Here is a 17,731-nt window from a genome sequence, read left to right on the forward strand (position 1 = left end):
CAGTTTAAATACCCCCAAACCTTATTTTTTTTAATATGGTATAATACATACCTAAAGTGAATTAAGAAACCTTATACCAAATTTCCAGACCTGAGTTAATATTTACAACCAAACTTAAGACCTTTCTGAAAGAGGGTTTATACAAACTGGGGATTGGCAAGAGTGGGGGGGGGGAATTATTGTGTTAGAAGGACATTATTGTTTCCTGTAACAAATTGCATTGCACAATTTTATGACAAAATCACATAATGCTCTGGTTTGGTATGACGGGCTACATCAGCAAGTCAGTGAACTTGGAAGTGAATTACTGTAGGTAAAATCTCCCTTTTACTGGCAGCGCTACATAAAGATTGTCTGTAAAACGGTGCAGTGCTGGTTGCAGTGTCAAGTATTCTGGCACCACAGGACAGAATAGCTGAGAGCAGTCAGCCGCACAATGCAGAAAAAAGCACACAGCTATTCCTTTGGAAGAGATCAAATTTCCTTCTTAGTATGTTGTAGAGGACAGTATATGCACTACTAGGTGAAGGAGCTTGTTCTTGCCCTTTAGCTGGCAGGCCAGCCCCTGAGGATGATGGTACACTGAAAGATGCACATTGTATACTCCTTCTTGAGTACTGAGTTGAAACAGGGCCTTTCAGTTGTATGGGAGAAATGGGAGGAAGCCTCTTCATGTGCTGTTTTCTCTCTGTACATCCACACAACAGTGGATGGGGTTTAGTCCTGTAGGTTCGTTATAAAATTACCAGCTTGGTACCCTTGGGAACTTAGTATTTGTTCTACAATGGGAAGATAATTTCTCATCTGGAAGTTAAATGAAAAGAGAGGGAAGAAATCTTAACAAAAATGACTATTTTTACAAGGATTGAGGACCAGCTGATGTGGAGTTCCACAACCTGGTATTGTTCCATTATGTTCCCCTTCTGCCCCAATGTCATCCTCTCCGTCTTAAAGCTTAACTCGGGACCAAGCTGCTTCTGAGTGAGTTGCAGCATAGTGCCTCATCATTGCTGCTGAGTTGCTATATTCTGAGATATATCTGAAAAACTGCCCATCTCTGTCTCTCACACATTCTCTCTGGAATTAAAAGTTTCTGGATGGGCATTAGAACACATATCAATTCAGTTGCAAGGCATCAAAATAAGGCTAAACTCAGAAGCATCATGGCGCTGATGGATGTAGCTGTGGGATGTCTGGATGCTGTAGGGCAACTAGAGATTGGCTGGAAGTAAAGTTAGCAGTTAGAGGAGGAAGGGATGGGCATCCCCAAACTAACACTTTCCCAGATACCAAACTATCATGCTTGGGCCTAGCAACAAGCAGTCTGTGCCCCCCTCCCAACAGCTGAAATAATGTTCCATGCCCCTCAGTGACAAAAATGACTAACATGACTCCCCAACACTTGCCTCTTTCACTTGCCATATTCTCCACTGCAGTCTTTTCCACTAAAAGCCTCTAACACCATACTTCTAGCTACCAAAACCATACTTCTAGCTACCAAAACCATTGACTGCATTCTCCATGAAAATCCTCCCACTTCCGATTCCTCCTCTAATCTTATTTTTGGTTGTGGTCCTTGACAACATATATATATATATATATTTTAAATAATTGGATCCTGTACTGGTCAATAGCAATTCTTGATCTGCTGTAAGGGATAATAAACAGATTCTAATGCAATCTAAGTGGCTACAAGTAAATCTAACAGAAAATTGAATGACAAAACCCTAATGAACGGCACTATTGTCATTTTACACCCACCAGAAAATCTGCAAATCAGGGTTCATGCAGGCTCACTTTACATAGCTTGTAATTCTGCCATAAGAGGAAAAGGAAGAAATACTTGGCACATCAGCTCTAAAAGCAAGTGCATTTGGAACTATGTATATTCAAAGCATGAATAGAGTAAATTAATATGTTATGACTAGAGCTGTGCAGAATTTCAAGGCAAAATGAACAATAACTGGGAATGTACCTATTTTTGAGTCCATGGGGCTATCATGAAAATCTATTTGCTGCTGAAGAGTGGCACATCTGCAGAAACATAATTGAAGCTGGATAAGAAGCTTTTTCCCTCTTTGGATTTTTGTGAAATTATAGTGAAGATGCAAATCCCAACTTGCCCATAGCTGGAGGTTCTGGTTTCAGACCCATCTCTAGTTTAAGACACAATTAATCAGCGGAAACTTGGAGAGTGTAATATATTCCATATACTGACAGGCCATTATTCAGTAACCAAACATGGAACCACCTCCCTTCCTGTCATCTCTAGTATGTACTTAGCTGAATATATGTTGTGTTTTGCTGTTCCTTTTGGACTAGAAATCATCTTTACATGGGTGGAAGTGACCCCAATATTTCCTTTTGATTAACCATTGTATATAAGATGCAAAACCACACACATACACACAAACTACTTACCGTACTTGCTTTATTCTCTGAAAAATCGCTGGTGCCACCCTCCTATCCAGAATACACAACTATCTTCTTCTTCTTCTTCTTCTTCTTCTAAGAGTTATCTGAATTATTTCATACTTTAACATGTAAAGAAAAGGGGGGAAATTGAATTGTTTCTGATTTCCACACATATACACACGCACCCTTTAGTACATTCTCTCAGTTCTCTCCCCACACCCCCAAAGGAGAAGAAAACTGCTAAGAGAAGCTTCTTTATGTAGTTCTTGTAGGTCTCAGTTTTGTGCTGTTCAGGTCAATGTTAAAACCCCCCATTGATTTCAGTGACACAGGATTGGGCCCATACAGCCAAGTCCTGTGTTGGTTAGGATGCATCCTGAAGTCGGAGGTTAAAATAAGGGGAAAGCATGGGACAACACAGCTTCGCTCCTCTGGTAAAAATGGAGTGTAGAGCTCCCTCTCCTTGGCTGATATGGTGAGGACATATGAGGCAATGGAATCTAAAGATACAAGAGGAAAAGCTGGTGCCTGATTTAGGAGCTTATGGGGTTCCTAGTTTTCACAAGATATAGTAGGTGGGGCAGCAGCACCTATCATGTAAGAAGAGATGTCTTACCAGAGTTATCTGATCCAGTCTTCTCCTCTAACAGACAATCAATCTGTCTCCTTCACCAATTCCCTTCCCCTCAATTTAAATAAGTGACAACATCTATGTACGGACGTGGGGATTAAAACCTGTATCTTCAGAGCCTGGACCAGCTGATATTTCCCACAGGAGGAAACACTTCCTCAGGAACTCAGAGTGACAGTACCCTGAGGCCAACCATCCTATTTAACCCTGGAGGAAACCCCAGGAAGTTTCCTGGCCAACAACAGACTTTGAGTCTGCTGTGACTCCAGACCTCACCTTGTGTCCTGAGCTTTGATCTCCGATCCTAGCCTGAATCTTGCCTTATCTCCAGTCTCTACCTCTCGAATGACTCTGACCCTTATTCCAGCCTGGTACTACCTCTTATCTCCAGTCTCTGACCCCGGCTTGATTTTGACCCCGACCCTTTCTTATTTAATCAGTGTCTAGCAATTCCTCAGACCCCTGCTCAAAGACTGCTGTCCCTGATGTGTGGACCCCAATCCAGCTGTGACTGCTAGGCCAGACTGCCCACTCCCCAGTCCCTTGCAGTTTGCACAGCTCCAATTCTGAGCCCCTCCTCGGGCACAGCTTAACAGAGATATGGAAAAGAAGTGTCTACCGTCACCCACTGGACCCAATGGGGTACCAGATTTGTAGGAGTGGATTGAACAACTCCAAACCAAGAGTCATGTGCTGAGGTCCCAAATGTCACAACTCCTAATGGAAAACCAGATACTCAGCTTGCAGCTACCGTGGTCCCAGGAAGAGTATTCCACACTCCAGGATTGAGTTGGCCACTGTCCTCTGAACAGGGCCTCATAGTACCCTCACAATCTGAATGTTTTGATGAGAACCACCAGAAGTTCAGGGGTTCCTGAACCAATCTCCTTTTCCTGCTCTGCCCTCAAATGTATCCCACCGACCAGGCTCCATGGTGGAACTAGTGAGCAGTTTGCTAGCTGAAGAAGAAGAGCTGGCCTGGGCCTCCCCTGGGCTGGACTAGGACAGCCCAGCGTTAGTGGACTCGAATGTCTTCCTGAAAGCATTTTCCACAAATTTTTATGACCCTCATTGTGCTTGTTCAGTGGAAGCCACATTACGAAGGCTCCAGCAAGGACAAGGACCAGCTGCCTCATACGCTGCCCAGTTCTGTTGACTCGCGGATGACATTGAGTGGAATGAGGCAGCCTAACTGCATCATTTTTGATGTGGACTCAGTGAGGAAGTAAGGGATCAGCTAACCCTCACTGAGACCCTGACCCACTTGGATGCTTTTACTAATTTCTCTTCTGCACGGACAACCGTCTGTGTGAGTGAAAGGAGGAGGGGAGGGGCATCCTGCCACCGTTTCACTCATACTCTATACCAAGACCCGCAGGGCCACACCATGAACCAATGCAGGTTAATTTGGGCCACTGATGCTTGACCCTGGAAGAAAAGGAGTGGCAAGAGCACAATAACCCATGCTTTTATTGTGTAGCACCGGGACGTGCCATTGCTCTTGCCCCGTGTTTCTCAAACGGGGGCAACCGTTTGTGTAGGGAAAGCCCCTGGTGAGCCAGGCCAGTTTGTTTACCTGCTCCATCCACAGGTCCGGCCGATTGCGGCTCCCACTGGCCGCAATTCACCGCTCCAGGCCAACGGGGGCTGCTGGAAGCGGCACAGGCCAAGGGACGTACTGGCCGCAACTTCCAGCAGCTCCCATTGGCCTGCAGCAGCAAACCGCAGCCAGTGGGAGCCGCGATCGGCTGGACCTGCAGACGGGGCAGGTAAACAAACCAGCCCGGCCTGCCAGGGGCTTTCCCTACACAAGCCGCGGCCCCAGTTTGAGAAACACTGCTCTTGGCGGTTGTGGACCTTGACCCACAAGGAATTGGGAAATGTATAAGCCCAGACTTGGGCGGGAAGGGGGGCAGTCAGAGCAGCATCAGGGCACTACACTATGGAACTTCCCCCCAGCCCTGGAAAGAAATTTGATCTAGGAGATACAGGTCCTCCCACACTTACAAGTATGAAAAAAGTTATGTTCCATGGATGGGACCAAGATGATTCCCCCTCAGTGGGCACTGGTTAATTCTAGGACTACAGATAACTTCATAGATGCTAAAGCTGCTCAAATGCTACACATCTCCCTCCATTGAAAGCCTAAATCAGTTCACATGGAAACAATACATGGGTCCCTCCTGATCTTGAGGCCAGTAACGTAGGAAAAAGAACTCCTAAAGGCTGTAATCCAGGGAAGTGTTACAGTTCAGTGTGATCCATTCTCCACACTTCCCCCTAATTCTCAGAATCACTTGGCTGGAGCAGCATGATTCTTGCATCTCCTGCAGTGAAAAGAGGATCATCTTCCCTTCTGAACATTGCCATTTGGTCTGCGTGTGTGCAGCTGGTCTGCATGTGTGCAGCTGGTCCCATCCCTCTGGTGCTGGCTCTTGCAGCAAATCAGAAGCAACAGTGCCTGTGGGGGAACATCAGATGGTGATGGCTAGCTAAAAGGAATCACTCCCACGCCGAGTCCCCATCTCCCTGGAGAGTACTGGAAATATGCAGGCATTTTTTTAAATGAAAAATGCAGACACACTACAGCATGACTACGACTGGCCCATAGACCTGCAACTGAGACTGATGGTCCATATGGATGTATTTACGTGATATCTGAGCCAGAATTAGCAGCCCTTTTTGCGTACATCCAGGGAAACCTGGCCAAGGGCTTCATCCAGCACTCCATCTTCCCTCTCTGGTCCTTTTCATTAAGAAGGACTGAAAGCTTCACTGTTGCATAGACAGTCAGGCCGTAAACCAGGTGACAGTCCAAAATCAATATCCCCCACCCTTAATCTCAGAATTACTAGATTGTATGCGGTCTACCAGAATTTTAATCAAACTGGACCTTCAGAGTACTTACAGGGTACATCCGGGCAGGAGAGGAATGGAAGGCTGCCTTTTGAACCTGCTATGGACACTTTGAATATTTAGTGATGCCATTCAGGCTGACCAAAGCTCCTGGGACCTTTCAACACTTTGTGAACAATGTATTTAGACATATTCTGGATCTGTATGTAGTCCTCTATCTTTATGACATATTTGAGTTTTCAGATAATCCTGAGCACCATTGTTTTCAAATTTGTTCTATCTGGAAAGACTAAGGAAGTATGTTGTGTTCATGAAATTGGAAAGAAAAGGTGCCTTTGACCTGTCCTTCATAGAATTCTTGGGTTGCATTCTTTCCCCAAAGGGTGTCAAGATGAACCCCAGAAGGCAGAGCCCATCTGCAGCTGGGCAGTGCCCAGGACCCCCTGAGAGTTATAGAACGCCTCTGGGCTTTGTGAATTTTTACCAGCAGTTCATTCCAGGCTTTTCAGGGCATATAACCTTGGTGAACAACCTCCTCCATGAAGCTGTCAAATTTGTTTGGATACCTGAAGTTCACCGCTCCCATTGTAGCACATCTGGCCCTAGCACAGGCAATGCCTTTTATGTAGCTATTGGAGCCATAGTATCTCAGAAGCATGGTCAAAGTGTTGCACCCTTGTGTCTACTACTGCTGAAAACTTAGCTCTGCCAAATAGAATTATGAGATGTTAGATAAGGAACTACTCATAATTAAACCAGCCTTTGAAGAGTGGCCCATCATCTTGAGGGGGCCTGACACCCAGGTAAAGTCTTTTCTGACCATAAGAGCCTTGAATATCTGAGTGAGGCTCAAGTCTTGAATCAAAAACAGCTCAAGTGGGCATTATTCTTCTCTTGGTTTGAGTTTGTCATCACCTATTGTCCGTGAACTGGGAGTGGGAAAGGAGATGCCCTATTCCAGAAGAGAGAATACTATCAAGAGGGTGATGAGACCTAACTAAGAACCACCCTGTCTCCTAAAATGTCAAAACTTCCTTAGTGCTAGAATACACCAACTCCTGCTTGATCTAATCCCATCCACTTTGTGGGGTGACCAGTTAGTGCAGGAGATAATGGAAGAGCCTGAGTAAACAAGATCCAGAATAAAAATAGACTGTTCCACACAGGATGGGATTCCTACCTTGTTGGTTGCATATATGTTCCACCAAGGCACCCCTTGCTAGAAGTGCTTCATCTCTGCCTTGGCACTTAGTTGCAGGTCACTTTGGCTGCCTTAATACTTTTTTGCAGGGCTTCCTGTTTCTTCAGTGGCCCTGTATCTGAGCCAAAATCCACATTGACTCTTGAAACCTGTGTGCATGCATGCACACCCCGTGCTAAGCTCCCCAAAGTCTTAGTATCCCTGAAGATCCCACCTGGACCCTTCGCCTCTATCACCCTGGCCTTTGTACCGGAACTCTTTGAGTCTGATGGCTACGCAGTAGTCTTGAATGTTGTAAACCAACTGACCAAAACACAGCCTGCCCTCTGCTGCAACAATAGCTCAACTTCTAGTGGTTCATGTGATCTGTCTTCATGGGCTTCCAGACCCCATATCACCTCAGACCAAGGCCAGCAGTTCTGGCATGAACTACTCTGGCTAATTGTTTGTGCTTTTATCTCCTCCATGTACCACCACCAGGTAGATGGGCAGAGAGTGAACCAAGTATTAGAGCAATACCTATGGTGCTTTTGTCAGCTATCACCAAGATAACTGGTTTCCCCTCTTTCCGTATGCCAAGTTATCATACAATAATGCCGACCACACCTACGTGGGGCACAGTCCCTTCTTCACAAATTATGGAGTCCACTCTCACTTCCACCCAGCCTTGTCCGCAGCATCCCTGAACCCAGCAGCTGCTGACTGGATCCAATGAATTCACCATATACAGGAGGAACTTAAGACACGAATTGGGACTGCAAGTGATATGCAGACTGTCAATGCCTGGAAGTCCACACTCTCACTGTAGGTCAAAAGGTCTACACTGCAGCAAAACACCTCCGTACAAACGGGCTGTCCCTCAAGTTAGACTACCAGTTCTTTGCGCAGTTCCAGATTTGTCAGCAAATCAACCCTATCAGCAAACCAACCCTTGCTTTAAATTGCAGCTCCCTCGATCCCTTAAGGTACATCCTGTTTTCCATGTATCCCTCCTGAAGCCTTACATAGAGGACCCCTTTCCTGATTGGTTCCAACAGCCTCCCATGCCAGTCCAGGTCCAAGGGCATGAGGTATAGATAGTTCTTGCTATCCTCATCTCTAAAGTGCAGAGTGGGAGACTCTACTACCTAACTGAGTGGGAGGGCTATAGGCCTGAAGAATATTCCTGGGAACCCACTGCTAATGTCTAGGTACATGCCCCGACCTGGTAACAAGGTTTCATCAACAACACCTGGATAAACCAGTTCCAGTGCCCACCAGGAGGAAGGATGTGCTTGGAGAGAGGGGAGTAATGTAAGGATTTAGGGATTAGAAGCTGGGTATGCAGAGTTTGGGATGGCTAACTTTCCCACAGTGCCACCTGAAGGCCATGCAGAGTGACAGCCAGGGAGAATAAGCAACACAGGAAATATCGTCCAAGGGACCCAGACTGACAGTACCCTGCAGCCCTCTGATTGGCCAACCATCCTATTTAACGTTGGAGGGTGCCCCCAGAAGTTGTCTGGGCATCAAGACAGACTTTGCACCTACTGCGACTCCAGACCTCACCTCATCTCCTAATCTCTGGTCTCCGATCCCAGCATGACCCTGACTCTTACTTTCTGACTCTAGCCTGCTACTATCTGTGGTCTCTGATCGAAGCCTGATTTTGATCCCAACTCTTGCTTATTGAACCCAGCTATAGTGATTCCTCCAAGCCCTGCACAGAGACTACTGTCGCTGACATATGGACACCAGCTCAGCTGTGACCACTAGGCAATACTGCCAATGTCCTGCTCCCTTACAGTAAGACAAAACTGATGAGCTCTCCCTTTTATTTTTTATCTACTTTAACCACTGACAGGTAAGATTTCCTTCAAAGTCAATGGGAGTTTTTCTTGAACAAAGTGTTCAGACTTGATACAAACAAAATCTTTCTCTAGTGACTTAAATTTGCTTTGGGATACATAGCACCAACACAAAATCTTTAAAATCCTGGAGACCAGAAGTTAAGGGGAAAACATCCTACATTCCTTGCTAATTCCATATTGCTTATACTCCAACTTTATGCTCCCATTTCCCTTTCTAGTAGATGTGTACCCAACTTCATCAAATTGACTATGAACCTCAACACTGACCTCTTATGCCAACAGATGTGGTTCTCCTGTTCCATGCCTTTGGAAAGTTTTTCTGCCTTAATGTTGCTGTGGTTGCCTTTACAATTTTACATCTAAATGTAAGTTTGATGAATTTGGAGTATATAGTGCTACTACATGTAACTATAACAGTCCCTCCCTATGATTCATCAGCAGGATTTGAACCCTGCAATTTCTGATCTACCAGTCCCGTCTTTAGCATTTGAGACACAGGAGTAACCTTAATGTAGAACAGCCACTAATGTGCACTTGACACATACTTCCCTGTGGATTACACAGTTATTTGCTAAATAGAAGCAGAAAAATGGAGATTAGGGATCCTGGATTCTATCCCTCGGTATGGGAGGGGAGTACAGTGTAGTGGTTACAGATATGATAACCAAATCATGCACATTTTGGAACAAAGACTCTGAAAAGCAACATGGCTGAGTAAATAAAATTTGGGTCTGGATTCCATTTGCAGCTGTTCCTGAAGTGACTCTGTGTAATCTTATTGTTAACATACTTGTGTAACAGGTGGGTAGATGCAGCAGTGGCACATACTTGACTGTCTTCTAGGTTGGGGTTCATAGTCTTGGTCAGTATGAGGGTGGTGAGGTGCACAGAAATATAAATGGGAGAAAAGAGATTTGAACTTCTGGTCTGACAGTCCAGAGAATTTCCCTGAAGTGACAGCAGTATTTGGTGAGGTTCTCTGGCATGTCAAAGTTCCACATGTTAATCTGTATGATAGCAGCAGTTCTGTCTTCAATGCAGGCTTGTCTTGGTGCATATATTTGTAGCTATTTTCAAATGTTCAGAATAAACTCTATGCAAAAATGCTACTACTCTGGAAATTGTCACATGTGAAGCAAAGCCCAGAGGGCTTCAGATTTCTTGGAAAAGACATCCAAAAATAAATGGAGGCATTCCATTGAAAATTTAAAAACACAGTGATTTTGGAACTCTTAGTACTTTCTCTGTATATACTCACTAATCATCAAATCATGTTGAAAAATTCAAATGCTACGCAAAGTTTACATTCTTTGTTTTGCATTTTGCCATTTTATGATTTTTTTTAATGAAATGAAGGTTTAAAACTCCTTCTAAATTGAAACCTTTGCTGCAACCTTAATTAGTGTGTTGCAACCAGTTCCACCCTAATATAAGGTCATGTCATCCTGTGATGTCAATGAAAAATCTCCATTGCTTAAAAAGTGATTGCACAGTGTTAGCCATAGATTTATGAAATGTGTAAATCTGTTCCAGGTGGTAAAAATATATTCCATGCAATTTGCTAGGCTATTTTATCTGAAGGAAAACTACACTGAAATCTTTTAAAACTATTAAGGGTTTTTTTTTCTTCCTGTTAACTGCCCTTCAGTTTTTTTTAAAAAAAAGCATTATTAGCCTTAAAATGGCCTTTAAAAAAGAGAAAGAGAGAGAGAGGAGGGGGAAAAAAAAGAAAAAAAGATGAGCTTGCAGCAGACTTTCCTGGATTGCTGACATTTGCTTTCTTATCAAAATATAAGAAGTACAGTAAATTCCCCCCCCCCCCCCCGCCGAATAGCATATCTACTGGAACAAACCTTCATGGTTTCTTCAGTCCTCTGTAATTCATGCATTTAATCCTTTTATTGGCCAACTGCCAGTAAGTAGGGATGTGGGAGGGGTGGTATCAACAGTGAAACTATATGTTGATGCCTTTGAATAGCCCAGGCTGAAGGCAGACTACATTTATCATAATCGCCTGTGTTTGGACTTACCCAGAAAATTTGCTTTTTATTTTTTTCTACACTGTACCTCTGTCAAAGAGAAACCCATTCATGTATTTTTTCTTCTCTTCATTTTACAGTACAGCCATTCTGATGTAAAGAGGTTATTTTGAGGAAAAAAAATCCATACAGCATACGATTCCTCCTGTTCAGTAATTTATGACTGGCAAAATAAATGAAATAATGTTTTTATAAATACTAATTTATTTAATAAAAATACAAAAATATAATATACATATATAAAAATATCATGATGAATCAACATAGACATTCTTTAAATCAATAAATATGGCAGTAATATTAATTCATTTTTTTAAGGTATACTTTTTTCAGATTATGTTACAACACAGGTGCACAATCTCCCAGCTAGTAATAAATGTGATGCAAAGCAATTAAAAAAAAAAAGTATGTTTTCCATCTATTTATTATTAAAGGCACAAAAAGCCTTTTTTTAGTGTCTTCTCATTGTCGGTGAGAATCTTCCTTCAGGGGTTTTTAGGCAGGGAGGGTGAAGTATAGATTTTATTTTTATATTTAAATCAATCATATGAATTTACGTTGACTTATTGATTAAGCAAACTCTTACTAAGACAACACCTATTTTATGTATTTTTTATCAAGTAAGAGAGTGTAGGCCACTTTATCTAGTAACATAGACATTACCTCCACTAACACTGACCAAGTCACAGATTACTTTCTCAGTCTCGGTCACTGTCATCTCCACCATACATGTCTGCCAGCTTTTTAAATCGAGGTCCCCAGTCACTGAGGTAATCATAATCTTGGTTGCCATCCATAGTAAGTGATTCCAAAGAGCTAAGTGAATTTGCTATAGAATCGTTCCCTTCATAGGCGTATGTCGCTAGTGAATCATAAGGGGGTGCGGTTGGGTCTAAATCATTTTCCTTTAGCCTTCGTTGAATAAAATCTTGGACATCAATGTTTTCCCACAGAGGTGCAGTCCTCCTTATCTGAAATATAGTTTCTGGGATAACATCTCTTCTCATCTTACTTTCTTCTCTTGCTTCTGGATTCCTTAGTGTTCCAATGTCAAAAGCCTGGGTATCCTCTTCCCCACCTCCTTCATCGTTGTAAGTCACAATATTGTCCCGGACATCATCCTTTGAGATGATCAAGGGCTCTTTCTTTCTCTGCCTCTTCAGTGCTGCAAACAGCACAACTAAAACTGAAAACAAATAGATGATGAGCTGCAGTGTAGCCTAAATAATGAGATGGACAAGATAGTTAGCACTGAAATGGAGTTAATGCACATTTGCAATGGACAAATAATTTTATAACTGAGAGAGGATATTTGGAAAATAGGGAAAAACTACTATTGAACAATAATAAACTGAATTTTGATTCAGATATAAGAATTACAAATACCTAATTTTAAAGTTAGGTTAAAGTTAAGGAATTGTATTATTGATTAGGATTTGCATTTTCAGTGTCAAGCAAAATCCTGCTTTTAATGTTTGTCATTTTGTGGTTCCACACTGGAGAGGAGGTTTCTTTGACCATAGTCCCTAATAATGTTTAGTTTGTTTCATTTCTGTTCTGTGCTGCTTGCCATGCAGACATCAGGGGTAACATTTGAATAAGTGAGGGTATGGCTACACTTGTGCTGCTGTAGCACTATACTATAGACACTTGCTACAGCAATGGAATCACTGTAGTAAATGCACCTCCTTGAGAGGCAGTAGGTAGGTTGAAAGAAGAACAAATGGATGTAAACTGGCCATGAACAAATTCAGGATGGAAATTAGAAGAAAGTTTCTAACAATCAGAGGAGTGATTTTCTGGAACAACCTCCCAATAGGAGTTGTGGGGGCAAACAACTTAATTTAGTTTTAGGTGAGAGCTGGACAATTATGAGTGTGATTGTATAATGGATTGCTTGTGATGGTAGGGGTCAGGGTCAACAGCCCTGGGACTCACATCCAGTTTGACTTACATTCCCAAAATCGCATGCTTCAGGGTTTCAGCCAGCCATCTGCAGGGGTCAGGAAGGGATTTTTTCCTCCAATATATTCTGGGAGGTTTTATTTTATTTTATTTTAATCTCCTTCCTCTGAAGCATCAAAGATGCCCATTGCCAGTGATGGAACATTGGATGTGGAGGGAAGTGCTCTGAGGTGGCACCAAGCATTTTCTCTCTCACATGCTTGATTGGCTGGTTCTTGTTCATATGCTCTGTGTCTAACAATATCTAATCACCATAGCTATGTTGGCATGAATAGGTGTGATCCCCCGTAGGTATAGCTGTGCTGACAAAAGACACAAAAATGCTGTTATACTGGCAAAGATCACACTTTTTGCTGGTATAGCTTATTTCACTTGGGAGATGGAGACTGAAAAAAGCTACACCAGTAAAAGTGGGGTTACTCTAGTGTAGCTGTAGCCACACTAGGAGCTCTTTGTTGGGATAGTATGCTGGTATACCTATACCAGCAAAGCTCTCCTAGTTTATACGTGGCCTAAGTCCCATTGACTTTCAGTGAGACTTAGGGCTTGTCTTCACAATGGAGGTAAATTGGTGCTGCTGCAATTGATGGAATGGCATCAGTTTAGAGGGTCTAGTGAAGACATGCTCAATTGATGGGAGAGCACTCTCCCATCGATTTCTGTACTCCTGCGCAGTGAAGCAATGTCGGCAGGAGAGCATTTCCCATCAATGTAGCATAATGTGGACCCCACAGTAAGTAGATCTGAGCTACGTCAATATGATTTAGGCTCACGTAACTCAAATTGCATAGCTTACATCGACCTGCAGCTGTAGGGTAGACCAGCCCTTAGGGTCCTAGGTGCCTATTTCACTTTTGAAAATAGGACTTAGGAGCCTAAGTCACTTACACTTTTTTTTAAAAATTGCCCTAAGAACCTACAGTCATTAATACCAAAACTTTTATTGACTTCAGTGGCTTCAGGACTTGGAATCTAAGTCTGTACTAACAGCCACTTATTTAAACAACTGATCCTGCTGCAAGAAATACTAGTATATCAATTTTCATCTTTGGATGACGTGATGGAAGCTAAAGTGTGAGCCTCTACAGCAGGAGCTAAAAGACTGAGACCAGTAGCTAGGAGTTACAGCACAGTTAAGTCATCTGTGGATCAGATGTAGAAATGGATGCCTAACTCATGCTAAGAAGTAGGTTACACTTGTGCTCAGCGATATGAGCCAACTTATACATGAGCACTGGTGAGCAATAACCTGAGCACTGGTGAGTAAAGGGAAGAGAGGGCATGCTGAGGACAGAGAAAACATGAACAGGAGCTATATGCTTAAATGTGATCCACTGAATGGAGACGGTTCTACAGTTCTGTTCTATATAGTTTTTGTGTGTGCAGCAGCCGTTTTTAGATTTTTTTTTCAGTTTTCCCTTGTTGTCAGTCAGGAATACTGGCTTACTCAAGTATGCTTAAGAACTTCACTTAAAAGAGCCAGATGCATTTATGAGGGCAGGCCCCTTATTGTTATGCTTCCAAAGGCTGCCGTGAATTAGGATCTTTCACAGTAAGCTGTGCATGGCATTCATGCTGATTTACCAGCTTCCTGTGCCTGCTTCCTCAGCACTTTCTCCAGTTGTCAAACCTGGCAGCCGCCGTCTTCATCTCATCTCCCCAACCCCACCTCACCAGTCTTCATCCTAAATCCCTGCATATCTCCCAATGTCCTTGAGGTTGTCCCTTCGCTCTCTCCCTCTTCTTCCCCCTTCCATGCCCACGACCAGTCACCTGCCCCACCCCCTTCCACTTGCAAACATTTAAAAGTTAGGATATATATAGCTCCTCTGTTATATTTTCTATCCAGATGTTTTTAAAATATAGAAACTATAAATGACTTAATAACTGGTGTAATTGTTAATTTTTTATTATTAGGAGCCAGATTGTGTCATCTGTACTCCTGTTGAGTGGTACATTACTCAATTTCATTAAATGGGGACTACTTGTCAAGTAAGATAATACTCTGCCTGAGTAAGGGTAACAGAATCTAGTCCTATGTTACTATTTGCCTCATATCATCTTAGTAAAACAGTGACATTCTCATCCCGGTTTTCAGCTTTCTTTTGAGTAGTTGTAATGACTTACAGTCCACATTCAACCCCCCCATTACAAGGTAGTGAGTGTGGAAAATGTCCATATTAAGGCTTTTCTCTAGTCACCTGAATCAAGGGCTTTGTAGAGTGACAGCAGTTAATAAAGCAGTGACTAGCACATGTGTATTGAATTACATATAGGTCACAAGGATCACTTACCTAACAGTATAATGATGCAGAGGAGAATGGCAATCAAAGCACCTGTGCTGAGGCCAGCTGAAAGGAGCAAAGCCTCAGCATTACAGGACTGCATATTCCCCCGGCTATCGCAGGCACACACTCGAATTGTCAGCGTGCCGGTGCTACTCTGGATTGGATAGTCATTGTCGAATATTAAGACTGGCAGGAGATAGGTACTCATTTTACTGCGGCTATATCCATTTCTTCTAGTCAGAATCCCTGCTGTGTTATCTGAAATGGAGGAGCAGAATAACTGTGTGTGACAGTGTGATGTGGTCTCTGGCATGGGGGGGAAAAACAGTGAGATGGCATGCTAGAGTTGCCAACCCTCCAGGATTGCCCTGGAGTCTCCGGGAATTAAAGATTAATCTTTAATTAAAGATAATATCATGTGATGAAACCTCCAGGAATTCATCCAACCAAAGTTGGCAAGCCTATGACATGCAGGAGCAGAGTTGTTTACCTTTGTTGTCGACAACAGAGAAGTTGGGATGAACTGCAAATTCTGGCACCAACTCAAAGAAGAATTTGTGGCCTCGAGGAGGCTCATCTTTGTCCACAGCACTAACAGTCTGTACCAGCTACAAGGAAAACGAAGTATTATGTTCTTAATGTGGTTTTTTTGTTATTTTTTTAAAAAATATGACAGCATTTTCTTATAACATATTATAAAATACCCAATGCAATTATATTTGAAGAAGCCACCCAGTGCCCAAGGGTTAGTGTGCTATGTGGTGGTCTCATGTTAACACAAGAAGAGCTTCTGTTAAACAAATCAGCTCTTTCATTTTTAACTTCACATCCACCTAATAACCAGCGCTGGCTCTAGGTGTTTTGCTGCCCCAAGCAAAAAAATTTTTGGCTGCCCCCCATCCCAGCCCTGGGCTCCCCCCCCTGCACCCTCTTGCTGCCCCAGCCCTGGGCTCTTCCCCCCCCACACACACACACACCCTGCAGCCCCAGCGCTGGGCTCACCCCTTCCCCCCCGACCAGTCCCCCCACACACATCTCCTGCCGCACCAGCCCTGGGTTCTCCCCCACCCCCACCTGCACCCTCCTTCCGCCGCAGCCCTGGGTCACTGGTAACTCGCTCTCAGGGCGGGTCATTCAGCAGGAATTTTGGATGTGCACAAAACACAGACGGGATTGGTTCCCATATGGTTACAGAACTGCAGTAAAGTGGAACAATTTTCAGCTTGTGTGATTGGAGGATATCTGGATGCATATTATAAGACTGTCCTCCATAAATGAGGAAAAGTTGAGGTGCCTTTATTATTCTTTTGTTCCATTCTTTCTTTCTATGGGGAATTTGCCAATGCAATATCATTGTCTTCCTTTTAAACAAACAGACAAACAAAAGGCAATGGCTGTTGAAAATAGCAATTCTAGTCCTAATAACCACTGGGAAGCTTTTCTTGCTCAATTTTATCCTACTTTTTCTACAGTAAGTTACAGTGGATCAGTATATTTGATTTGGGAGAAATGAAGTAACAGCTGCCGAAACTGAGCTTGAGCACTCCTGAATTTTGAGGTATTCAAATCTGGAAGGCAGGTGCTGGGGGAGGGGGTGGGCGGGCGGGGGGAGCACGGCAGCATGTATGCAGCAGCGTGTCTGGTTCTGTGCGGAGCCAGACACGCTGGTCTGAGTGGCATGGTACGGGGACTGGGGGGTTGGAGAAGGGGTAGGGGATTCCGGGGGTAGTCAAGGGACAGGAGCGGGGGTTGGATGGGGCGGAGGTTCTGGGGGGCAGTCAGGAGCAGGGAGAAGCGTGGTTAGATGGGTCAGGGGTTCGGGGGGGCAGTCAGGGGACAGGCAGTGGTTAGATAGTCATGGGAGTCCCAGGGGTTTGTCAGGGGACAGGTAGGGTCCTAGGGGGGAAGTTGGGGGCAGTTGGGGACAAGGAGAAAGGAGGCTTAGATAGGGGGGTGGGGTCCTGGGGGGCAGTTAGGGGAAGGGGTCCTGGGAGGGGGTGATCAGGGGACAGGGAGCGGGGGGGGTTGGATGGGTTGGGGTTTCTGTGGGGGGCAGTCGGAGGGAGTGGATGGTGGCAGGGTGGGGCTTCCCTCCCCCTGGAGTGTCCTGTTTTTTGAATGTTAAAATATGGTCTCCCTACCACTCACAGCACACTGCCACATGAGGTCCCCTCCTTCCTTTCCAGTTGGTAGTGGCCAAGGGAATGCTGGGAAATGTAGTTCTTTCCCTGCTCCAGGGCTGGCTCTATAGGCAGGGAACTAACCAAGGAACTACAGCTCCCAGAGCCCCTGTTGGTTCTGCCACCCCTGCAAATGGGCTGCCCCAAGCAGGTGCTTGCTTTGCTGGTGCCTAGAGCTGCCCCTGCTAATGACACACAAACAAGGGCTTGCTCCTGGCTGCTGCAGGCAGCTCTCTGTTCTGATTAGTTCTCAGTGCCCTGTGTTGCTGTGTGAAGGGTGACCCCCTGACCAATCCAACCTCCTCC

General features: G+C 44.1%; 1 protein-coding gene across 2 annotated transcripts in view; it reads right to left on the reverse strand.

Annotated features, from left to right (window-relative positions):
• Positions 1–11,361: 11,361 nt before the first annotated feature.
• The window catches only part of CDH9 (cadherin 9), a 72,383-nt gene continuing 66,013 nt past the window's right edge, over positions 11,362–17,731 (reverse strand). The window contains exons 9-11 of one of the 2 annotated variants that reach the window (XM_039526253.1): positions 15,736–15,853; positions 15,252–15,503; positions 11,362–12,172 (exon numbers count right to left, since the gene is read on the reverse strand). In XM_039526253.1, coding sequence (XP_039382187.1) covers positions 11,691–12,172; positions 15,252–15,503; positions 15,736–15,853 — 852 coding nt within the window. In that variant the 3' untranslated portion in view covers positions 11,362–11,690. Of the gene's footprint in view, positions 12,179–15,251; positions 15,504–15,735; positions 15,854–17,731 lie in introns of those variants that run through there. The other variant, XM_039526252.1, reaches the window with a different exon arrangement.

Source organism: Mauremys reevesii, linkage group 2 (assembly GCF_016161935.1).
Source record: "Mauremys reevesii isolate NIE-2019 linkage group 2, ASM1616193v1, whole genome shotgun sequence".
Taxonomy (NCBI): domain Eukaryota; kingdom Metazoa; phylum Chordata; order Testudines; family Geoemydidae; genus Mauremys; species Mauremys reevesii.